The sequence below is a fragment of the Gadus macrocephalus genome, chromosome 15 (genome assembly GCF_031168955.1).
Source record: "Gadus macrocephalus chromosome 15, ASM3116895v1".
NCBI classification, from domain to species: Eukaryota; Metazoa; Chordata; class Actinopteri; order Gadiformes; family Gadidae; genus Gadus; species Gadus macrocephalus.
Window position 1 is genome coordinate 24,115,533 of NC_082396.1, and position 26,327 is coordinate 24,141,859.

General features: G+C 42.7%; 1 protein-coding gene across 1 annotated transcript in view; it reads left to right on the forward strand.

Moving 5' to 3' along the window:
- cdh5 (cadherin 5) overlaps positions 1-23,414 on the forward strand; it is a 49,365-nt gene extending 25,951 nt beyond the window's left edge. Inside the window, exons 9-15 of the mRNA XM_060072541.1 lie at positions 8,227-8,360; positions 8,618-8,727; positions 9,608-9,704; positions 13,994-14,133; positions 14,294-14,408; positions 16,407-16,539; positions 18,376-23,414. Of these exons, the coding sequence (XP_059928524.1) occupies positions 8,227-8,360; positions 8,618-8,727; positions 9,608-9,704; positions 13,994-14,133; positions 14,294-14,408; positions 16,407-16,539; positions 18,376-18,826 (1,180 nt within the window). The 3' untranslated portion in view covers positions 18,827-23,414. The remainder of the gene's footprint in view (positions 1-8,226; positions 8,361-8,617; positions 8,728-9,607; positions 9,705-13,993; positions 14,134-14,293; positions 14,409-16,406; positions 16,540-18,375) is intronic.
- The last annotated feature ends 2,913 nt before the right edge of the window (positions 23,415-26,327 follow it).

The following is a 26,327-nucleotide window of genomic DNA, read 5'->3' on the forward strand; positions in this document are numbered from 1 at the left end:
CATTGTCTGCATAAGGTCCAAAAGGACGATCAAATAACGAACACCCTCTGATTAGAATCTGTATCTCTCATGAAGAACCCCAATTTCGTTGTTTGCACAATGACAATAAAGTCTGAAATCTGAATATCGTCAGACAATGCCAATTAAGGGATCGGTTCTGTCCCGTAAAAACCCTCTGTCTCCGGAGAGACGCCTGTACGAGAAGTGCGCCGAGGTCCACGGGAACACCCACAAATGGTGACGCCATTGTCAGAGGAGGGGCTAGGAAGCTGCGCACGCCGATTTAAGTAGCCGATCTCCGGCTAGACTAAGCCGAAAAACTGCTCCCGACCAGGTTTCGTTGCGAGCATAAGTCACCATGGTGATACAGCGACGCTAAAAGAGATCGACTTTCGTGGTACAACTAACCCAGGCTTTGAGCTCAACATACCTCGCTAACCCTCTAAGTGAGCTTCGTGGTACAGGCCCCCGGTATGGTGTTGTAGTTTTTCTAAAGTGGCTAGTTGTTGCTAGACAGCAGGTGAAAAAACAACAACATTTGGCACGCCAAAAGAGCGTTAATCGCACGATAAAAAAAATAACACCGTTAAAATTGGTTTGCGTTAACGCCGTTAATAATGCGTTAAACTGACAGCACTATCATCTATATTACAGTTTTTGCCAATTGCTTGAACACTATATAGACACATGCTTAGACCAAAGTAACACAACTTGAAGTTGTTGTTACTATACCTTAAACAAAAGCGCTGCTTTGCACTTTAGTTGCAATTGTGCAACACACTTGCTCCTTTCTGCAACACACTTATTCCTGCACACTAGGCAAGGTAAGGCAACTTTATTTATATAGCACTGTTCATACACAAGGTAGACACAAAGTGCTTCACATATAAACATTTTCATACAATAAAATAAAATAATAAATAAGTAAAAGAAAACATATGCAAAGAAATGGGTAAAATAGATCAGCATTTTAGAAAGTGCAATGTATTTAAGATCAGATCAACCGTCTCTCTGGTACCCACGTCGGGACTCCAAACCGACCTAAAGGAATTTGGCACCCACGTTGGGACTCCAACCCGACCTATAGGAACTTGGTCCTTTCTCTGGGACACCATCCCGGATTCTAGTCTATTTTTATTCTAGGACTCTAACCCAGACTCTAAGACTCTAACCCAGACACACGTCGGGACTCTAACCACGAACCAAAGGCCTTATTCTGGGACTCCAACCCAGACAGACGTCGGGACACTAACCCAGACAGAACTCAGGCCTTTCTCTGGGACTTCAACCTGACCTAAAGGAACTTGATCCTTTCTCTGGAACTCCGACCCGACCTAAAGGAACTTGGTCCTTTCTCTGGGACTCCAACCCAGATTTTAGGACCCAGACAGAACTTGGGTCTTAAACCCTAATCCTTTCTCTCTGGTATCAGATCATGTATCTATCTGGTAAAAATAGAAAATAAAGGCAAAGTTAAAAATGCAATGTATTAAAGATTTAGCAGAAAACTAAAGCAAACCTAAAAGCCTTCAGTCTTGTTTTAAAGGTGGTCAGAGTTGGGGCAAGTCTTAAATCCTCAGGGAGTTCATTCCAGCTGTTTGTTGAATTGTTACTAAATCCTGCTTTCCCATGTTTCGTGTTTACTCTGGGGACAATTAACAGATTGGTCTAAGAAGATCTTAGTGGTCTAGAAGGCTTATGTAGTGGAATCATATCAGTTAATTATTTTGGCCCAAAACCATGTAGGGATTTATAGATTAGCAACATGATTTGAAAATCAATTACCTGACCTACATGAAGCCAATGTAACAATTTAAGAATTGGTGTAGTATGTTAAAAAGGTTTGGTCTTTGTTAGAATTCTAGCAGCATCATTCTGAACAAGCTGAAGCTTCCTTAGAGTTTGTTTTGGGAGACCTGTAAGGAGACCATTGCAGTAATCAAGCAAGTGATAAAGGCATGTACAAGTTTTTGTAAGTCTTCAGTGGACATGAGCCCTCTAAGTCTTGCTACATTTTTAAGGTGATAAGCAGATTTCGTAACTGATTTGATGTGACTGTCGAAATGTAAATCTGAATCCATGATAACCCCTAGATTTCTGGTTTTCAGGGACAGAGAGTGAAGGTGTTACTTTAAGCCTTTCCGTATTAGCACCAAATATAATTATCTCTGTTTTGTCCTTATTTAGTTGAAGGAAATTTCGGCACATCAAGTCTTTCACTTGCTCAATGCACTGGCAAAGCAGATCTATGGGCCGATAGTCATTGGGTAATAGCGATACATAGATATGGGTGTCATCAGCATAGCAATGATTATCAATATTGTTATTGTGCATGATTTTTCCTAGTGGGAGCATGTAGATGTTGAATAAAAAGGGTCCTAAGATCGAACCTTGTGGGACTCCACATGTCACGTTGATTGATTTTGATACAAAGTCGCCAATGGAAACAAAGTTGTTCCTATTTTGTAGGTAGAACCTGAACCAATTTAAGACTGTGCCTGAAAGCCCCACCCAGTTTTCTAACCTGTCCAAAAGTATTATATGGTCTACAGTGTCAAATGCAGCACTGAGGTCTAGTAGCATTAGTATTGAGGTTTTGCCAGGGTTTGTGTTAAGACAGATGTCATTTGCAACTTTAATAAGGGCGGTCTCGGTGCTGTGCAGGGGTCGAAATCCTGATCGGAAGGTGTCATAGCAACCAGTTGACGCCAGGAAGTGATTAAGTTGCTGGAGGACAACTTTCTCAATGATTTTACTTAATTTTACTTAAATCTCAAAATGTTAAAATTAAAGTTTTCTACAAGATCATTAGCAGAACATGGGTTGAGAGGTGGTAGCAAGGATATGGCCTTTTTAGACAGTACATTAGAATCTTCATTGATATACCGTTTTTTGACAGTATTTGATTTTGGCTGTATGTCGGGAATAAAAGATAGATTAAAGAAAACACAAAAGTGATCAGACAAGGAAGGATCAGTCACAGAGAGATACAGAAACATTGAGGCCCTTTGTGATAACCAGGTCTAGAGTGTGCCCCTTACAATGAGTAGCCTCTTTCACATGTTGAGACAGTTTTTTTGCACACTTGTCATTCAAATCATCAGTATGAAAATTGAAGTCATCAGTTATAACTAGACAGTCAAAGTCTGTAGAGATGCTAGATAATAATTCTGTGAAGTCATCGAAAGAATTTGCAGAGTTTGTGGGTGGCCTGTAAATATTTAATAGGAGAACTCTGGGGGAGCATTTCAATACAGCACAAAGGTATTCGAATAATGGAAAATCACCAAATAACATCTGTTTCCCCTGAAATACATTTTTAAATATAGCAGTAACCCCTCCAGCACCCCACTACACACTATTTCATGTCTATGACACATACAGGAACTTAGTTAAAAAATGAAATCTATTCAAAATACAAAACACATCGGGTAATTGAAAATACTTAGATACACACCTGAAAACCCTTACTTACAAAACTGAACACCTACCAGCCAGCTACAAAAATGCCAAAGGGCAATTGCGCACATCACGGGGCAGCGCGGGGGAAATATATCATTGTGTGCCACCATAAGCCTTCAAGAGTAACTGCACCATCATGCAAAAATAGGTCCCTAGTACAATACCCAACATATCATCACATTTTCTAGATGCACTTCATGATGCAGCTGAACAGGACAGATCAGACTAGCCAAGGTTTGTTGTTGTCTGGGATAATGTTTGATTCCATCGGGCTGTTTTGGTCTGGAACTGGTACACCAACCATAAACAACTTGAAATCTTGTACTCACCATTTCTAAACGCTATAGAAGGGTTTTTTTCGGCTTGAAGATGGCATGTGTGTAACCGCCAACGGTCACATACATGTAAGGTCAATCCATTGGATGGATTGACAATGCGAGGATACATAAGCCCACCCACTCACAATTGCCTTTTTTTCTGTGTTTAGAGCACAGTAGTGTTGTTTGGTATATTTTTGTTTGAGTTTTTTTCAATTGCTTGAACACATTTTGCAAAACTTGGCTCATTGTGTTAAAACTCAACACACAAGCAAATAAGACACAACACTGAGAAATATACCATTCACATCTATGTTGAATTTAAACTCTACTATCAAAACCAAACAATCCTTTGTCAAAATGTCACTCTGGTGACAAAATGATACACACTTGTATCATATGAACACACTTTCAGATCAGCAGCGACACACTAGTCTACTTTGTATAAAACACTGCAGTTTTCCATTTCCACTGTTTTTATTCAGTTCCACAGAAGGCAAGTTTTCACCACAACCAAAAGATCAAATACTAAATACTGTACATTGCAGTACTGTACATTACAGTGCAGTAAATACAGTTTGAGCAAAAATAAAACAAAAATAAACCCTACTGTACTGTAAACACAGAAAAACATGGCAATTGTGCGTGGGTAGGCTTATGGATCCTGCCGTCTGTTGGGGTCTGGCCATAGGATCTCATCAACATCACAAGCAATGTTTTCTCCCGCTAAGCATCGGGGAAAATATTGCCTTGTGTGCCAAATCCATCTATGGATTGACCCTAAGTCGATGACTCCGCAGACCTGTTTCATGGCCTGTAGAAGAGGCATGCGAGCATGTGGTTGGCGGTCATATACCTGCCGTCTCAAAGCCGAAAAAAATAATCTTCTATGGGGTTTAGAAATGGTGTGTAAGGGGGCAAGTATAGGACTTCAAAGTGATGATGGTTGGTGAACCAATTGTGGACCAGAGCAGCCCGATGGAAACTAACATTATCCCAGACAACAACAAACCTGGGCTGCTCTGGTCTGTCCTGTACAGCTGCATCGTGAAGTCCATCCAGAAATGTTATTATATGTTCGGTATTGAAGGGACATAGTTTTGCTTGATGGTGCAGTAACCCTTGAAGGCTTATGGCAGCACACAATGAGATATTTCCCCCGCGCTGCCCCGGGACTTGCACAATTACCCCTTTGGCCAATAATGTTACGACCCGTCGTCTTGTTTTGCTGAGGTTGAATCCAGCCTCATCAATGTAAATAAATTCATGAGGCTGTGCAGCTCCATCCATCTCCAAGATGCTCTGTAACAAAAAAAAAATACATGTAATACATATTTTGGATGGCATTACTCAAAACACTCAACTACAGTACTACACATACAGAACCCCCACCCCATCAAACAGGTACCTGATACTTCTCTGAATGTATCTATGTGGTACTGATACAATGGCACATATTCAGCTCTAACTGGATGACACCAATACTGTATTGTAATTGTAACGGACTGTAACACTTACCTGTACATATTCACGTCGAAGTCCTTTGACCCTGACACTGTTGCTCTCAAATGGGACCCTGTACAATTGCTTTATGGTAATTTGGTGCTTTACCAAGCTGCGTCTGATAGTGGAAATGCTTACTCGCTCTATGTTATTGAATACTTCTCTATCTGCAAGTATTTGTTGCTGTAGCTGGTTGAGACGGATTGCATTGTTTGCTCTGACCAGGTCAACAATGGCAAGTTCCTGCTGTTGGGTAAACAGGTGTTGGCGTCCGCCCCCAGAAGATCTTCTAGTCATTTGATAGAAAAAAGCAACCACAAAATGTTACTGTATTGGTTTGCTTCTTTTTTACAGTACTGTATATACTGTACTTTACTGTATATACCATAGAAAGTACTGAAACATCTCAATGTAGGTAATCACAGTATGTCACAAAACTACCACTTTCATACTAAAAGGAGCATTAGCCACCCTGCAATACAGTACATGTGATATGGTAAGTACTGCAAATACTCTAGATACAGTCTGAGTAGAATAGAAAGAGAGAGAGTTGAAGACATACCTGTTTTCCAGTCGGAATGTCCTTATTATGGATGAAACTGTAAAACGGCTTAGATTAGGGTGGACTCTCTACCCAGCTTCCCTCATAGTCAGACCATGGTTTATGACATGGTCCACTAAAGTTGCTCTTATGTCATCGGAAGTAATGTTCCGTGCACGGCCTCTTCCACCACGTCCTCCTCTATGTCTCTGTCCTCCTCTTCCTCCTCTACCGCTGCCTCTTGCTCTTCCTGCATCCATGCTTGCAAAGTCCTCAAAATGGCTTACTGTAACTGAGGCCTTTTTGTAGCAGGCTGATAGTTGTTTTGGAAGAATGTGTTTTCAGGTGTGTATGTAAGAATTTTAAGTAACCAATGTGTTTAGGATTTTGAATAGATGTGTATTCCCAATGCTACAATGAGACGTCATTTTTGAATTAAGTGTCTTATGTATGAAATAGTGTGTAGTGTGCAGGAGCAAGTGTGTTGCAGAAAGGAGCAAGTGTGTTGCACAATTGCAACTAAAGTGCAAAGCAGCGCTTTTGTTTAAGGAATGGTTACATGTGTTTAAGGCAGGGATGGGCAACTGGCGGCCCGCATCCTCACTCAGTGCGGCCCGCATCCTCACTCAGTCAGGCCCGCACACAATAAAAAAAAAGAAGAAAAAAAAAAGAATAATAATAATTGATCGAGTTACAGAAAACTCGGTCAAGAAAGATGAGAAGAATTCATAGAATTCGAAGGCAAACCCATGCGTCTAGTTTGCTTAGAAGCGATATCAGTCATTAAAGATATCCACTTAATAATAATATAATAATAATAATACATTTAATTTAGAGGCGCCTTTCAAGACACCCAAGGTCACCTTACAGAGCATATAGTCATCATAAATCGTTTAAAAAAACAAGACATTGTGGAAAAAATAAATAAATAAACATAATTAATAAGAAATAAATAAAACAAAAACAAGACAAAACAAAACAAACAAACAATCAAAACAGTGATCAGTTAGACGTTGTGTGCGAGTTTGAACAGGTGAGTTTTGAGTTGTGACTTGAAGGTTGTAATGGTGTCGCCACTACAACTACTACAACTGCTTGTTGGGTTTGAGTTCATTGAGTTGTTGCACTTAATGTTGGGCCACTGTTTTTCAGTTTTTTGACTTCATTGAATGATGATGTATGTGAGCCCTTTGCACTGATACAAATACTGACCATTCATGTGGCTGTTTGAGCATGGAAAACATGAAATGAATGTATGTTGGTTCAATTAACATACCGTACATAGGTTATAATTCTGGAGGATTTTTTAGGTAGTGGCCATCCCCAAAATGCACCAGAATACAGGAAATCATATCTACCAAATTCAAAATTGTGTAGCTTCTCTCAGCTCACGTTTAGTTGAAGTGTGCAGTCATGTACGGTTAGTCATGCATGGTTATGATGAAAAATGTGTCCCTCTTTATCTTGAAAGTTGCCCATCCCTGGTTTAAGGTATAGAAACAAAAACTTCAAGTTGTGTTGCTTTGGTCTAAGCATGTGTCTATAGTGTTCAAGCAATTGAAAAAAACTGTAAGAGACTTATGTATGAAATAGTGTGTAGTGTGCAGGAGCAAGTGTGATGCAGAAAGGAGCAAGTGTGTTGCACAATTGCAAACTATAGTGCAATGCAGCGCTTTTGTTTAAGGAATGGTTACATGTGTAAGGTATAGTATAGAAACAAAAACTTCAAGTTGTGTTACTTTGGTTTAAGCATGTGTCTATAGTGTTCAAGCAATTGAAAAAAACTATAAGGTACAGTAACAAAAACTTCAAGTTGTGCTACTTTGGTCTAAGCATGTGCCTATAGTGTTCAAGCAATTGGCAAAAAAACGTATTTTTGTTTCAACTGAATTTACTGCACTGTAAAGTACAGTATTGCAATGTACAGTATTGTATTTGATTTTTTGGTTGTTGCCTTCTGTGGAACTGAATAAAAATAGTGAATATGAAAGACTGCAGTGTTTTATATGAAGTAGAGTAGTGTGTTGCTGCTGATCTGAAAGTGTATTCATATGATACAAGTGTGTATCATTTTGTCATCAGAGGGACATTTTGATTAAGGATTATTAGGTTTTGATTTAGGAGTTTCAATTTGACATCAGTGTTGTGTCTTATTTGCTTGTGTGTTGAGTTTTGACACAATGAGCCAAGTTTTGCAAAATGTGATCAATAAATTGAAAAAAACTGTAAGTCATTTTTCTCCCATCCTCAAAATGGCATTTTCTATCATTAGTTTTACTCTTCTTGATCTGGTTGTCTGACCAACAAATGAAAGGCTCTCTTAAATTCCTCTCGCTCTGTTCCTCCCACTCTTTCTCCCTCCCGCTCACTGTTCCTCTCTCTCTCTTCCCTCCTCCTGCTCAGGTACTCTGTGGAGGACCAGGAGTGTCCTGTTGGTGTGAACCCTGTCACCGGCCAACTGTTCATTTTGAGGAAGCTGGACCGAGAGCTGAGGACGACACACATCTTCCAAGTCAGAGCCCAGGAAGAGCCAAGTGGTAAGCCCTACACACACACACACACACACACACACACACACACACACATACACACACACACACAAACACACTGCACACACACACACACACACACACACACACACACACACACACACACACACACACACACACACACACGCTGTTTCATAAAGGGGGTTCAGTAGAGGGCCCCCCCTGTTGTTAACGGATGTAAAGGGGGTTCAGGTGAGGGCCCCCCCTCGTGGTCCGTCTGATTGAGCTGCCTTCTCTCTCTCTAGGGCTGCACTCCTTGGTCAGAGTCAACATCTCTGTTCAGGATTTGAACGACAACGCTCCGGAGCTGGTCTGGGACGACATCTTTGTTTGTGAGAACGACATGGCGGGAACGGTAGGACCCTGAATACACGTCAGTTATACTGATGGGATAAGCTGACTTAGTGACTGTATGCCTAATTGTGTTATTTCCTAATGTGTAATTGGTGTTGTAAGATTTGTATTTGTTCATTGGTTAATTTGTTAAATGGTTAATTATTGAATTGTTTAATTGTTACATTATAAAATGCTTAATACATTTATTTAGTGCCTGATTGGTAATTTGTGAATTTGTTGATTTGTTGAATGGTTGATTTATTGATTGACGATTCTTGATTCATGTTGGATGCACTGAGCAAACCTGTCTCCTGTCTCTTGTCTCTTGTCTCCTGGCTCCTGTCTCCTGTCTGCTGTCTCCTGTCTCCTGTCTGCTGTCTCCTGTCTTCTGGCTCCTGTCTCTATCTCTATCTCTGTATCCTGTCTCCTGTTTCCTGTCTCTTGTCTCTTGTCTCTTGTCTCTTGACTCCTGTCTCCTGTCTCCTGTCTCCTGTCTCTGTCTCTTTCTCCTGTTTCCTGTCTCTTGTCTCTTGTCTCTTGTCTCTTGTCTCCTGTCTCCTGTCTCTTGTCTCTTGTCTCCTGTCTCTGTCTCTGTCTCTGTATCCTGTCTCCTGTCTCCTGTCTCCTGTCTCTGTCTCTATATCTGTATCCTGTCTCCTGTCTGTTGTCTCTTGTTTCTTGTCTCCTGTCTTCTGTCTCCTGTCTGCTGTCTCCTGTTTCTTGTCTCCTGTCTTCTGTCTCCTGTCTCCTGTCTGTTGTCTGTTGTTTCTTGTCTCCTGTCTTCTGTCTCCTGTCTGCTGTCTCCTGTTTATTTTCTCCTGTCTCCTGTCTCCTGTCTTCTGTCTCCTGTCTCTGTCTCTTTCTCCTGTTTCCTGGCTCCTGTCTCTTGTCTCTCTCAGGTAATCGGGAGGTTAAGTGCCACTGACAGGGATGAGCAGGTTGCCTATTTCCACTACTCTCTGGTCAATCCCAGTGACAACTTCACCATCACAAAGAGTACGTACCTCTCGCCATGCAGAGCCCTCATTCCTTCTGGCCTCCTTTGGCTTGTTCATCTTGTAACATTCTTTCTTTATATCAATGGAATGAACAGCACATGGGACCACCTTTAAGAGATCGCTCTAGATAATATGGTGATTACTTTTGCCCAAGTTACCAGAGCCCAAAGTGTTGTCTGAAATCTGCTCAGATTGTCTTGCAGGCAGTCAAGAGAAAGTATTAATTTACATTGATCTGAGAAGCAGAATTAGCAAGCATTGATCCAAAAAACTGAATTATAAGCATTGATCTGAGAAGAACTATTGATTTATATTGATCTGAGAAGACGTGTGATGAAGAATGATCTTCATGTCGATCGATCCATGTTCAGTCTAATCGATTGACCGACTGACCGTTCTGGAGCGAGGGGAGGGGGGGATAGTAGATTATACAGAAGAAATGGAAAAGCAGAATGAGAGAAGATCAATTGCCTGATTGGGGGAGGGGAGAAGGAAAAAGTAGACAAGAGGATAGGAAAATACGGCAGGGGTTGAGGAAGCAGCAAGGAGAGGAAATGAGGAGCAGGAGAAATGTTAAAATGGTGAAATGGAGATTAGGGAAAGAGGAAAGAAAAGGATAGAGACAGAGCAGAGAGGGAGGGGTGGAGAGGGAGTGTGGGGGATTGGTGAGGGAGGGGGTGAGTTGGGCTGAAGGGGGTGCTGGCATTATGTCACAAACCCCTGTGTTCCTCCGGTCTACTAGTGGACACCTCGCTGGTTGTGTACTCATGAATCTGCACATGCTTGGTGTCAGTGTTGAGACACCAACACAGCAGACACACTGTGGGGGGAAGGAGCTGGACGTATTATGAACTATTCATCAGACATGCTCCTTAAAACAGGTGGGCTTGTATAATGAATATGGATCGAAAAAAAACACATGTACACTCCCCCTAGTCACACACACACACACCCTCACACACACACACACACACACACACACCCTCACACACACACACACACACACACACACACACACACACACACACACACACACACACACACACACACACACACACACACACACACACACACACACACACACACACATGTGGTGTTGACTTGCCATGCTCCATTATTTCCCTTGACTTATTTAAACACTCATCTGTGGCGTGTGAGACCAGTCCAGACTCATTTACACTGATCACACACAAATGGAGCCAAGGAAACACAGACGTATGGTAAAGAGACAGCGGTTTGAACCAAACATATTGGTAGTGAGAGAGAGAGCGAGAGAATATCTACATGGAACACAACCCCTGGACTAATTGAGTGGTGAACTAGGAAAAGCTCCTACACATTAATATTTAACAGATGTTGTTTGGCATATCCACTGAAGTCCCGCGTGTCACGAGACACCGCGTGAAATCTGGCAGAGAATAAGAGATAGGATGACCTTTAACACATCAGGGGCCGTATTCACAAAGCATTTTATCTTACCGCTAGAAGTGCTCCTAACTCGCGCTAAAACATTTTACGTAGGAGTTTTTTCTTTAAAGTTATTCACAAAGCCGCTGAGACCTACTTTTACTAAAGATGAATCACTAAGAGTGAACTAAGAGTGACGCGCCGTTGCTATGGATTACGTTGATTCTCGTGCACGAGTTTAGAAGCGGTCAGTGCGGTGATTGGTTGTTCAGACGAGCCCACTGAATCACCGAAAAACAAGGAAATAGCCTATGCTAGAAATGAATTGAAATGAAAGTAGTTATAGTGCAGTTAGCAGAATACACGCATGATGTGCAGACCACGATAATGACGTTCTAGCCTGCACGTTCAAGAGGGAGAGAGAGAGAAAGCAAACAATAAAAATAGGTAAAATGGAAAAATTGAAAGATAATAAATGTTATGAACTACACAAATGTGTGTTGACTGATTTGTGCCAAGGTGTTTACCTAAAATGTGTATTCACAAAGTGATCCCTAAATGCCAGTCCAGTCGGCTCCACACGGCCAAATTCATTGTCATGTTGATCGCCATCATCATCATCATTATCGTGGTCATCGTCCTCTTCATAGTCGTCATCATCATCATCATAGTCTGGATGTGGAATGTTCCTCCGCTTGCAGAGGTTGTGTAGAATGGCACATACAGTGATGACTGTGCTTGCCTTCTCTGGGGTGAGGCGTATTTCGCCGTGGAGGACATGAAACCGATGTTTCATCTGCCCAATTCCTCTCTCCACAACATTTCGTGTATGTTTGTGTGCTCTAACATATATGGAGGAAAACAGTAAACAATAATAAATATGGATTCAACAAATAAAAGGCGTCAAATAACCAATACGATGTGTTTTACTCATACGACTAAGCGCAATCTGCGCAATAACTTACATGTTATACTTTAACTGTGCTCCCGGTTGTGGATTGAGGTAGGGTGTCAAGAGCCACGTCTTGCAGGGATGGCCACTGTCACACAGCATATGACACCCAACTGGTACATGGTGCCTCTCAAAAAGCTGCCTCAGACCGATCTCCATTAAAATGCGCGAATCATGGCTTTGATCCTGTGTAATTGTTGAATGTCCAAAGGAAACCGGATAAACTGTTGGATGATATGTGGTCTAGAGAGCGCGTTGATAGTTTGGTTTATGGCACGGCTGACTGATGGTTGCGATATTCCTAAATCGTCGGCATTGCAAAGTTGCATTTTCCCTGTTGCTAAATAACGTAGTGTTGCCAAACATTTTATTTCGGGACTAATCTGATTATTCCTGTTAGTCCGGGATGTTATTGCATCCCGCACTAACTCCACAACAAGTTTAATACCCTCACGATTTAGCCTATATCTCTTCATTAACTCACAGTCTTCCATTGTCTCCAAAACATTTAGTCTGGCAGCCATTTTCTACGATTCTTTGTGAATAGGTCTTACTGAGTTAGGAGTCCTCTTGAGGACTTTCAAGCTCTCCTAGACATAGGTGCTACTTTTAGGCCTAAAATACTTTGTGAATTGCTCTTAGTGAAAAAAGTTAGGAGTCCTAAATTTAAGAGTGACACGCCCATTATTCTTAGGAGTTACTCCTAAATTCGCCAGTTAGGACCTACTTTTAGCCCTAAGATCCTTTGTGAATATGGCCCCAGAGCTGTAGAGTACTGCTATGTCTTCAAGGTCTTTCCACTAAAACAATGTATAGTTTTTCCACAGTCTAACCAGTAAACTGATGATGGTTCTTAACAACGTAAGACGTACTGCTTCTTCTATTAAGACTCTCCTTGCTGGACTGTTTCCAGCAGGCTGTTCACCCACCAGCGTTATGTTTTGCGCTGCCCTAGCTTCCTGCTATTGTGTTGTTCTTCTTCCTCGTTCCTCTTGACATTGTGTATGAAAAGGTCTTCCCCTAGGATGCTGTGCTCAGCAGAGATTTGAGTAATGATTCTATTGTGTCCTTATCAATCCAGGGGCCTCCTCTCTGGGGCCAAGCGGGGGGCCAGTCCTGCTTAGTTCTACAAGTAGCCCTTCTTATGTTCTGGTCTGGGTGGCTCTTTGCTGTACACTTCAATGAGCTTTTATATTATTTTCTATTCTATTCTCGTCCATTCAATTAATTTCCATTATATTCCTTTCTATTCCATTATATTCTGCGCTGATCCATGCTCCGCCGTGCCGCTAATAATTACAATAGAAGAGATACATAGAGGTGAATACTGGGGTTTACGCCACTTCAGGAGTGGATTCAGTAACAAAGGCGTACGTTTCTTCATTTATAGTTACAGTATTGTTTCACATGCAAAAATGGGACATTGCAAAATTCCCAAAGATTCCCAAGATCTTGGGAACCTCAAATGATTGTGACAGTTAAAGCTATGCTAGGTTTAAGAGTGAGCATAAAATAATAAGTGGGAACAATTTGAAGAATAAAAAGCCAAAAGAAGGCCCCCGTTCTCTCTGCTCACTCTCCGAGGATGGAGCCACCAAAACGTTGCGTGTGTGCTTGTGCTTAACATGCAAGATGGATTTCCTGAACGAATCAGGGATTGATAGGTCGAAAACAGCCGGGAGCAGACTTAAATCGATATTGTCTCATGACGCCTGCAACTATTGATGCATAGTATCACGCGCAGTGAACCATAAACAGATACTGTTACAGAGCATTTCACTCACAAACAGCGGGCCAATGGCTCTGGCCCTGCTACCGACCTACAGCCTCTCTGAAGAACGGAGAGGCTGGCCTTCATTGTGGTTCTACAGAACTTGATGAACAGCAGCGACATGGGAGTGACGTTGATGTTGTTGTGGACGTTGCAGACGCCTCAGACAACACCGCAGTGATCCTGGTGAGACAGGGCACCTTCCGCCTGGACGACCCCAGAGACTACACCCTGGGGGTCCGCGTGGACGACGGAGGGCGACCGCCGAGGAGCAGCGTCATGCACGTGCCCATCAAGGTGTGTGTGTGTGTGTGTGTGTGTGTGTGGGGGGGGTCATTCATTTGTGAGTGTAAACTCTTAAAGTTCATAGTAACTACCAAAAAAAAAGTATAATGTTACAAATGCATCATATTTTCATTGATTGATTGTTTTGTTGATTTGTTGATTGTTGCCTCAGGTGTGCCGCTGTGATTCCCGGAGGATACACACCCAGTGTAAAGCTGCTGCTCTGCGGATGGGAGTCAGCATCCATGCTCTCATTGCCATTCTGGTCTGCATCCTCACCATCCTGGGTGAGTTGATAAAGACTAGAACTAAGGAGCAGGTTAGCTGCCAGAAGACCCAGTTGTGGTGTCACTTTTTAACAGCCCTGGGTACAGAACATTTTATTTTGAGTTGATATATTTATAAATGAAGAATTCCATCGTAATGATGTGAAAGCATTGCATGAATGATGGATCTAAAACTTCTGCCGTGAGAAATACACTCATACGCGCTCAGAGAAACAAACAGAAACACGCTTCTGCCCTTCCAGCTTTTCTCCCAGTATTGTTGGTTTGAATGAATAATGCAGCAAGGAGGATGAGTAAATGATGTCTTTGGTTGTGAGCGCAGTATTCTCTTTGAAAGCTTCTGCTCCACTTATTTGCTTAAATTGAGGAGATGCTTTGTGTAACTGCAGACGAGCTACTCCTTAATCTGGGAAATTTGGGAATTTTGAGGGCAGGAAAGGAAAATCTGATATTTCTCGCAAGGTGAAATACTGACATGTTTCTAATCCTTGGTAATCAGACACTACCTGGACTGGTCGGTGAAGAGAAATGATAACCTAACATCTGTTACAAAGTCAGTCATCAAGACACAGGGCACAGGAAAAGGAATCAAAACTACCTGAGAGTAAGAAAGAAGTTGAGAGAAAGTAGCATTAGACAAGCATTGTGTGAGAACGAGCAAAATAAGTTAAGTTGTAATGAGGAGTGTTTATCTGCTCTTAAGTTGCAGTCGTTCTTATTAAACCCAAGACACTGCACCTATTAACTATTCATTCAGGGGTTTACTCTATGCTGCTCCGGCCCTCTGGCTCTAACATCCTCTGCCTAGCCCCCCCCCTCTCTCGTCGCATATTCTCTTTATCAAACAACCCCCCCATCTCCCCTTTTCCCACTGCAGAGCAAATTAACTATTTAACATGTTCATTATCAGCCACAGCTGTTTCTCTCCGTCTCCATTCACTCATTCTCACCAAGTCCGGTTTGGGAAAGACAGAAGAAAAGAAGAACTCTCTGTCTTCTTTTAAACGTTGCCCTCTTCCGTCTTCTAAGTCTGTTATCACTAGAGCTTTTTAAAGCAGAAAGCCTGCACTGTAAAAGATGAATCTGCTGCTTTCCCATGCAGATTTAAATGAGCTGGGCCAGCCCTAAACTAAAGGCATGGCTAATGCCTTTGGCCCGCTGAGACGCAGAGAGGCAGGACGGGCCAGAAGACTTGGGGTCTAATCAAATGTCTTCAAAGCTCCCCAATGCATCGCTTTCTCTCTTTACTTCATTCCTTCCTTGTTCCCACGATTCACCATTCTCTCCATCGCTCTCTGTTGAAAGCCACATCAACATTTGAATTAAGCACAGATATCTCGTCACATTGGTGATCTTGATCTGGGGGACTTTAATAGTGAGTGGTGGTATGTCTTGCTGAGTGGAAATGTGGCACATGCCCAAGGCGACGATGAAGTCAAATTAATTTCAATGTTGATGTTCATTACCATTATTGTTCAAATAGGAGGTTGATCAAGAAGATCAAAGTCATCAATCACCATTGCTTTCCAAGTCACTCATGATCCAAGTGTAGCAGTTACAGTGTTCGCTTCCAACCCAGGGGTTGCCGGTTCAAGCCCCGCTGGGTACTTATGGGGTTGCAATAAGGTAGAAGTATTCGTTGGCCTTTTCAAGGTCTGTCCACAAACATTCAGAGACCTAAAAGAGACAGGGTTTTAGTCCCCTAATACGCTAAGGATGGGTGACCACGGAGGGAGAGCTAATGAAGGGCAGAAGGAAGGTCGGTCCACCTCGCTTGAATTAATTTGATCGGTCATGTTTTCACCTGATTGGTCATGTATTCATCTGATTAGTCATGTATTCATATGATCGGTCAGGTGTTCATCTGATCCGTCGTGTATTCATCTGATCGGTTGTGTATTCATCTGATCGGTCGTGTGTTCATCCTATTGGTCATGTATTCATCTGATCGGTCATGCATTCATCTGACAGGTCATGTAATCATCTGATTGGTCCTAGTCATAGTTATCCTGGTGGTGATGAGGAGGCGTTTCCAGAAGGAGTCTCTGGCCAGCATGAAGCACAGCGGGGAGATCCATGAGCAGCTGGTCACCTATGATGAGGAGGGCGGAGGGGAGATGGACACCAATGGGTAGGAAAGCCTTTTGTCCTATATGATGTAGGAAACGTTATCTCAACCAGGTGTTCAAAATGAGAGACTGTTTCTAGTACCCTTACCCTCCCTCTGCACCTGTGGTGACAAGCACATGATGCCTTACATCAGGGATGCGCATCCTCACTCAGTGCGGCCCGCATCCTCACTCAGTCAGGCCTGCACATAATAAAAAAACTAAAAAAAAAATAATAATAATAATCGATCGAGTTACAGAAAACTCGGTCAAGAAAGATGAGAAGAATTCATAGAATTCGAAGGCAAACCCATGCGTCTAGTTTGCTTGGAAGCGCTATCAGTCATTAAAGATATCCACTTAAGTCGCCACTACAACTACTACAACTGCTTGTTGGGTTTGAGTTCATTGAGTTGTTGCACTTAATGTTGGGCCACTGTTTTTCAGTTTTTTGACTTAATTGAATGATGATGTATGTGAGCCTTTTGCACTGATAAAAATACTGACCATTCATGTGGCTGTTTGAGCATGGAAAACATGAAATGAATGTATGTTGGTTCAATTAACACACCGTACATAGGTTATGATCCTGGATGATTTTTTAGGTAGTGGCCATCCCCAAAATGCACCAGAATACATGAAATCATATCTACCAAATTCAAAATTGTGTAGCTTCTCTCAGCTCACGTTTAGTTGAAGTGTGCAGTCATGTGGCCCTCCGATGGTTATGATGAAAAATGTGGCCCTCTTTATCATGAAAGTTGCCCATCCCTGCCTTACATCATAACAGAAACACAGCTTGATACACTCTGACATCGTCTATTGGTGATGTACAACCCTACTAAGCTTCAATGTTTTTTATACCCTATCGTTATTAAAATCATTCGACTAGCTGTCGTTTGGCTGGCTTACCACAATCTGAGGGTGCCATTTATCAAATGTACCATATTGATATGTATGAGAGGCTTCGATAATTGTGACGGCCGCCGGATTAAAGACTGGTGACTTGGCTAGGAGAGCTAGCTAGGCGGCGGTAATGTTAGCTTAGCCCGTTCTGCATTCTAGAAAACCCAATGACAGTTCATTTGTGCTTGATTTCCAACCTACATCGCTCGCTTTCAGCTTTTTTTGTTATTTTATTGCATTTAGTTCTGCAGCTATTTATGAGGCTTGCAAGTTTACGCTTAAACGCAAGAAGGGATATCCAATGAGTTGCTGCCCGGCTGTTCTGGGGTTGACGCTGAAACCTTGTTGCTACATGGCTACATGGCCACGCCCCAAGACCGCAAAGCCCATGTGCATCCTGCATTTAGCAGGCTGCTGGCCCGGCAGTAAAGTGTGCGCCCTCCTCTGCATTCCCACAAGGAGTTCTTGTCATAGGAGAATTAAACTGATAACTGAAACTTATGCTTGATGATTGACAGTGATTTGAAGACATTCTTTTCCATTAAACCACGCTGTTACTACTGCAGCAATGCCTACAGAAATCAAGTTTCAAGGAAGTAAAGTAAAATACTACACGAAAAGCTAAAGTAGGACCTGGAGTTCGTTGTACACTATTACTATTATCACTATTAAATAGTTTATAACGTTGTCTTGGTGTTTTGGGCTGTACTTCTCCTTCACAACTCATGCTGCCAATATGTCTGTTTATTATGGAGGCATGGATCTCCTAACTGGAAGGAGGGATCCCATTTCATGCGATCCTTCCTAAGGTTTTTCCCTGCTCATTAGGGGGTTCTTCTTGGCCTTCAGAGGGTTGGGGGGTGTCATAGGGTGGAGCTGTGAAGCCCCTTGTGTCACTGTGATTAAGGGGACTTGCTACTGAGCTGAACTCTGACGGTGGTGTCCTCCTCTAGCTACGACGTGTCCATCCTGACGTCCGCCCGCCACGACGGCTCCCTGCTGCTCCACCCGGACCATGGGATCCACCCCTCCCTTTACGCCCGGGTGCAGAAGCAGCCCTGTGGACAGCTCCACCAGCAGCACCACCCACTGCTGCCGCCCCACCTCCTCCCCCCCCCCCAGCCGCCGGCCGCCTGCAAGGGCGACATGGCTGTGATGATCGAGGCCAAGAAGGACGAGGCAGATGCGGACCGCGAGGCCGTGCCCTATGACACGCTGCACATCTACGGCTACGAGGGCGGCCCCGGATCGCTGGCCGGCAGCCTGAGCTCCTTGGAGAGCTCCTGCTCCTCCGCCGGCTCCGGGGGCCCCGAGTACGACTTCCTCAGCGACTGGGGGCCGCGCTTCAGGACCCTGGCTGAGCTGTACGGCGTGGACGAGCTTGAGGCCTACCTCCCCTACTGAGGGGGGCGCAGGATACCCGCCCTCGTCCTCAGATGAACCTTGATGTCGAAACACACACACACACACACACACCACATAGCTATTAACACTCAAACACTCAAACGAAACTCAGTAACACTAAAATCTCTCTCAAAACACACACACACACATAGCATGTCTGACGCTTGGTTGCACAGAAGCATAGTAGCCATATTTGATGGTATTATTCTTTAATCTCTTCCCTTTGTCATAGGGAGGAGGTGGTAAGAGCTATCGGCTATCACTGCCTATAAATAGTGTTCCAGCTTCTGAGAAATGAAGGAGAGTCCGTGTGATGCAGACGGATTTGTTCTTTCCACTGTAGATACTCATGCTCTTAGTGTGTGTAGGCTCCCCAAAGCCACCATAAACCAGTGTCACCACAGCCCAACCAGCGATACACAAGAGATTAGGCTATTAGAACATCTTTGCCTCCCCTTTCGATGAAATGCCAACCTGTGTAAATCTCGATGAAATGGAAAGAGGTTGCAGTGGTATGATATCATCGAGGAACTGGAGCAAGACTCACACTTTTGTCCATCACAGTCCATCCTTCTGTAAGGTCTTTCCCCCTCTTCCGTGGGCCATAACAATCTATTGTCTGCTTGGAGGTTGCCATCGGGTGTGAGCCCTGAAGTCCAAGCTCTCCATTTCCTCTGATTCCGTTCTGTCCTCAGCAGGTGCGTAGAGCTGCTGTAGAGAGCATAAAACACAGAACAAAATCAACAAAAAAACCTACGCTGTCTTGTGCCATATCCGAACTTGAGGTTGACTATGATATTGTATGGAAATATGTTATTAAGTATTATTGCAATTGAAAATATTGGCAGTAATCAAACAGGTTTTGTTTGGTTGCTACTTGTTTTCTTAGTTATTCGGTTTCTGACTTCCACCTTTTCTTCGTGAATGTGAGTGGAAGGGTTTTGTTTGAAACAGAACTGTGCTAGCGGGTTGTTAAACAAAGACACCTGAGCTATTTTGATCGCATCACGTTGAAATTAATTTTTACAACGAAGAAAAACTTGTCATGTCAAATAAACTACAATCGGAGCACAGGCTTAGCTTTGTGGACAGACAGACAGGGAAGCAGTGTGTTACACACTGCACACACATGCACACTGCCTAGACAAGCAGACAGACGGGAGCGATGGAAGCTGGATTCTGTCAGGCCCATGAGAAAAGTCATTAAGACAAGTCAGGAAGCCCGGCTTCAGAAAAAAAAGCTTTTTGGGATGTTGTGGTTGCCCCGAGGTCCGGGAGGGCTCTGTACAGCTCTGAGGTGGTGTGGATATGCCTAACCTTGCTTCCTTTCTGCTACTGTCGCTGAAACATCTGTCAGCATGTGATGGGCTGTAGTGAGTCCTGGAGCCAAGAACTAATGACCAAACTTAATGCTGATGATCATCATGTAGTTGGATTGAGTTTAGGTTCATTTTATTTAGTTCCTTTGACTTTACCATATTTAGTTTTGTTTACCTTCCTTTACCTTGGCAAGTATGTCAAAATAGTCAAAATAGTCATAATACTCCATTCTATGCCTTGAGGGTTTTTTGTGCTCGGCCTGAAATGTCAAAAGATTTGTCAACAAATGAGCCGAAAGTATGGCACACTTATTTTTTCATTCATTGTTCAAAGTTTGGAAAATGTGGTTAGAGCTTCTTTTGTTTTTGTTCTGCTGTTGGACTCGACTGTGTTTTTTGAAACGCTGGAATGACGTTTGATTACCGGTGGAGACAATAGCTGGAAACCATATTTTTTTCTCCTGTTGGCTACATATACAACCCACCAACACTAACACACACACACATGTGCATGAACACTCAGGCACACACGGCCTCACACAAACACACACACATAATGCAAAAACACACAATCTCCCTCTCTCTCTCTCTCTCTCCCACTCTTTTACTCTTTTCCCTCTCTTCCCTCTCTTCCTCATACACCCTGTCTCACACACCTCGTCTCTCCCCTCTCTTCCTCATACACCCTGTCTCACACACTGTGTCTCTCCCCTCTCTTCTGCCTCCCTCTAATCAACTAAAGCAAACAACTTAAACCACTTCCTGTCCATCTGGAGGTTGGACCCACCTCTTCCTGTCTCCATTATCACTCCTGTGAGCAAACAACACATTGTGCTCACTTCCTCTCGACTTGGCTTGGGAAACAACATTCAGAGAGAGAGAGGGGGGGAGGAAGAGAGAGAGAGAGAGAGAGAGAGAGAGAGAGAGAGCGAGAGGCAGGGAGAGAGGGAGGGAGGGAGAGGGAGCCAGCGAGAGAGAGAGAGTTAGCAATATTGACTTGAAATGATTTTACCATCTACCGAAACTAAGAGACATTGGACAAAATCTTGGCGTTAGGAATCAGCGGAAAATAATGGGTGCCATTGAGGATGGATGCCTCCACCTGTTTCATCACACCAAGCAATACAGATAACTGGTATTCAAACTTGCACCTTTGGTGATTGTTTGGAAGAGAGGAATTTATCATAACCTATTGAATCTTAGGGTATTTAATTTTTTGATATTTTTTTCATGTCAAAGGCTTCTGGAATCCTGGTTTCTGCTGATAGGTGATTTTGGGTTAGTTATGATATTTTAATATTGGTTCAGCTTTGTTATAAAAACAGTAAATGTCTACTCGTGGGTCTTTTCCTGGATCAACAGCGGAGGGGTGGAGAGCAGAGGGAGGGAGGCTTGATTGGACCAATGACATCATCTCACAGTGACATCACTCTTTCCATTTCATACCGGCCTCATCGTGTATTTTGAACTGCATTGAGACGGTATTCTGATCATATGGAACTTTTTTTTTCTGATCATATGGAGTGGTTGAGTATTGTTGCCAATGTTTAGATCCCAATTTTCTTTATGAAATATACTTGAATATTTTTATATTGTAAAATGTGTAAACTTTACTTCTATTTTGAAATCTAAAAAAAATGGAGAAGAAAAATCCCCAAAATCTCTTTTTGTACCATGAACATTCAAATGTGCCATCATTGTTGCATAATATGTATTGACTTTCTGAGATTTCCTCTGTTTAAATTATGTTAAGTTGAGTTTAGTTTTCAATTGTTTTTTACCATGCTTTTATTCAAGCTCTTTAACCCATTGGCTTGATTATATTAACAATTGCGACTGAAGGCCGATCTCACAGTTAATGCAAAACACAATTAACACTGAAATTTTTGAAGTTATTTGATATATGAAACCTCTCTAATTCTCTACTAAGTTATTACAATTATAATTTGTTGCCTAATGGTTTGAAATGCAATATGATTATAAACATGTTCATGCATGAAACAAACATACCTCTCTCAATATCGTAATCTTCCTGTATCATCTCCCATACAGTAAATGTGGTATCAGTGCTTTCAGAATGCCAGTAGAAACCAGCTTGCATAAAAAACTATGAGCTACTTTCCTGCTTTCTAAGGTGCCTCTTGCAGCATGAGCAGAAATGATGCAACCTAATGCAAAATAAGGCCAAGGTTCAATCTTTTGCGCCTGTGACTGCAAAGGACAGAAGAGAGCTGAGGTTTCACCAGACATTGACGTGCATCTAATTGTCATCCCTCAGCACACTGCCAGACCATTAACCGTTAACCAGAGACTCAATTGATGTACCCATTCTACCCAGTGTGGTGTCACTTCGAGACATACAGTACGGACCCATGAAGCAACTATTAGCTGTAGATGATGAAATGTTGTATGTGTGTGTGTGTTATTGTGCGTGTGTGTGTGTGTGTGTGTGTGTGTGTGTGTGTGTGTGTGTGTGTGTGTGTGTGTGTGTGAATACACAGATACATACATCAATATATTCCATGTGACCAAGAGGACTTTGTGAGTGATAGATATTGGTTGTCAAACACCATATCAAGATGAAAATGTGCCTCATGGAATATTGATTCTGGCTTCAACTTTTGTTTGTGAGTAGAAGTAATCATTATTATGTAATGTTGAATAATGAATTCAACATTTTCAATTTACATTTAGGGCATTTAGCAGATGCTTTTATCCAAAGGGACTTACAATATGTACATTTGTCAGCATCCAAAGCGACTTACATAAAAAAATATTAATCTTGATATATGTTAAGGTAATAAGGTAAGGAAAGGTTGAAACACTTAGAAATTTAATTTAAAACCAAGAAAGTTGAGAAAAATATGGTGTTTAAATAGCGTTTCCAGTAGAATGTATGATTCCCTGTTCTCTGTATATTTGTGTGTGTGGTGTCTGTTTGTATTAACCATCATTTGTACACACCCAACAGGTTTCACTGCAGCACACAAGTTAGCCCAAACACCAAGCCAATCTTTTTTTATTCCCAATGTACAGTATGAAAGCATATTTAAGAAATGCAACACGTGCCTTTATTGTTGTTATAAAATACTGTTTGTCCTTTTTATTGGTGAACACAATGTTTTCTATCTTGTTTTTATGGTGCATAAATACTTTCTATTAACAGAATTTATTTGTATGTGTACAATAAACATTATCTCCCTAATAGTATTTCACTGTTGTCGTTGCCATACTGCCAAATTTTTATTAAAAATAGCCAAAGTGGATAATAGCTCCTTCTGGTCTTGAAATTATTAAGGCATTCCACGGACCCTTATTTTGAAACGCTACATGAAACCATAAAGGTGGTTTAGCAGATGTGCCTTTGTTGGCCCCGTTTGTTGTACAAAGGACATGGAGGATGTTGAAGGCCTGCCTGCTAGTCCCCGTCCGTCTGCTTAACCTGTCTGCCTGCTAGCCCACCGTCTGTCTGCTGAACCTGTCTGCCTGCTATCTGTTTAACCTGTCTGCCTGCTTGCCAACCGTCTGTCTGCTTAACCTGTCTGCCTGCTAGCCCTCCGTCTGCCTGCCTAACCTCTCTGCCTGCTAGCCGACCGTCTGTCTGTTTAACCTGTCCAACTGCTGGCCCACCGACAAATCAGCCCCCCTTCTGTCGAAAAGCAAAAAAGGAGCCAAGCCTCAGATTCCTTGAGCCCCTCGTTGTGAGGTGGAACATGTGCCTCAGGGCTCCAGACAGATCTGGGAGAGGAAAGCGACAATTTCACCCCTCAATCTTTTACATCTGGGCATTATTGCTGTTGATTCATACATTACTGATCTCTGCTTTTGGTCTGGTCCTAGTTCCATCTTGTAGAGGCTAGTAATGGGAGAACTGGTGGGAGCAGACTGGTTGTCCAAGATGCCTTTGGTGAATCATCACCACGTCTCTGGATCAAGCTGTCTCCTCCAGCCGCTCTGTAGCAGCAGACCTTTGGGGAGAGATGGCACAGAGCCTGGGCAGGAGACTAGGAACAGGCCTTGTTTCTTGTTTCATTGGGGTGCGATACGACCAAAGATTAATAAGTTAGTTTGAGAGGTCGAGGCTTTCATTGGAGATGTTGCAGTAAACTTTTCAAAGTACGACGATGTCCGGATGTTGTAGTATTCAGCCTTTGGCCTTTTGTGATCCCTAAGACAAGAGCAGCCGTGAATTCCCCGGTGCCAGAGCATTAGCCCACTACTGAACTTAATGCTACTTCCATATAATTCTAAATTAAGCTATTTATGGGTGTATATCTGGAATAATAGATGGTAAAAAGGTGAATTCCAAAATCCAGAATTCTGCTTCTTTAACAAGCAGTTGCTACAGAACTGTTTCATTCTAAATGACTGCTTCTTCATCTTCTGGGTGAAAACAGGTCACGTTCTTTAATTTTGTTTTTGGAATTTGCATGGCATAGTTTGGCATAGTTGATGCCAAATATCCACACAGACATAAATTCATAATCTCATTCGTATGAGATTGAGTTGTGGAGCTCACCCTCCTACATCCTGGAACCCCAGGAAGGATCACAAGAGGCCTGAACCTTCAGGCTGATGGCTGGCGTTGGTGGAAAACATAAGGATTCGCTCTTATACGGAAATCTACTGCTGCACGGCAGAGGCCAGACTGCCTTCATTCAGAAATGCAGACTTGAATATGTGGATGGTCTCACGAGGCTACTATAATAAAGGCTGCCACTCATTATCAGATATGGCATGAGGGAATCAGTCTATCTGCTGCAAAAAAACCAAAGCTTGTTGTGAAAAAATGGACAGCATATGGGATATGTATCGTGTTTGGAGCAAGTTTTCATGTGAAATAGCCTCCACCGAAACATGGACGACCACACCAATACCACGTTAACAACCACATTACATCCAAAGAGGGAAATGTTAGCTTTGCTTTCTCTGGGATATGCTATTTATTTTCCATCCCACTCAGACCAACACAGAACCCGGTTGTGACAGGCCTGGCACGACCCAGCACTAACTGGTAGTTTAGACAACGCTGCAGTCAACCATCACCAGAGCAAAATTGCAGACAAGGCTCGCAATCCACAAATCCAAACACAGGAAGATAAACACTAACGCCGAACCTGGGGGGTATACCACGAACCTCGCTGAACATACCCAGGCTTTCTTGGGAAAACCTGGCTCGACAGAGCCGCAACTCGCAATCAGAGTTAAATGGTACCACGAAGCTCACTTTAGATTCAATTAGTTGAACCAGGTTTTCCGCTTTAGGTTCAGTGCGCGTTCACTTGAAAGGGGTGTTTTTTGCGTCATTTTTCTCACCTTTACGATAGATCAAGCAGTCTATATGCGTATAAGTGAAAAGATTCTGCATATTGTCTATAAAATACCTATGCCAAATGCAGAATTGTTCGCCATTAATCCAAATAGAATGATGATGATTTAAAAATGCATAAGCAACGTCCATCCTGCCTTATTCTATCATTTAGGGAATTCACTTTAAATACACCCTATGTAAGAAATGTATCGCATGTTATCAACCGCTGAGAGGTAGCGGCTGTAGCGTAGTTGATTAGTATAAGACCCGAACGCCAGCGACCGGGGTTCAAATTCGCCGGTCTATCATCATGCATATTACCCCCATAGATGTGGTGCCAGCACAGCCTTGAAAATATGAGTTCAAGTTCGAAATAAGCACAAAAATATAATTCCATATGCTTTAGTGAATAAGTATTCCATATGCATGAGAATTGGGACTATTTAAGCTTCACATAAATTCACGTCACTTGAGAGTCGAACCCCCCACGCAGAAATTCAAGACTGACGCGCTACCTGCACTCTATCACGCCCCGTGCCCACTACCTCCGTCAATTGACCGTTGCCCCTTGACTTTGAATGGGGACGGACGCTATGCATTGTGGATCCATCCGTTCAGTTGGAGTGTTCACCACCGTCAGAAAGTTGAAAAATTTTCAACTTTTTCGGCAGCGACGGTTCCGTCATCCAATCAGATCGCGTATGCAAATTTAAGCACTGTGACGCGACTCGGGCTCTGACGATACTGGAAAGCGGGAAAGCGGGTAATCTTGCATCGCAACAAGCAGGAAGAAGCGGGAAGAACCCGGCGAAGCGATTTGATTGGCTGACGGATGCCTCTGCAAAGACTACTTCCCCATCCGTCAGCCACG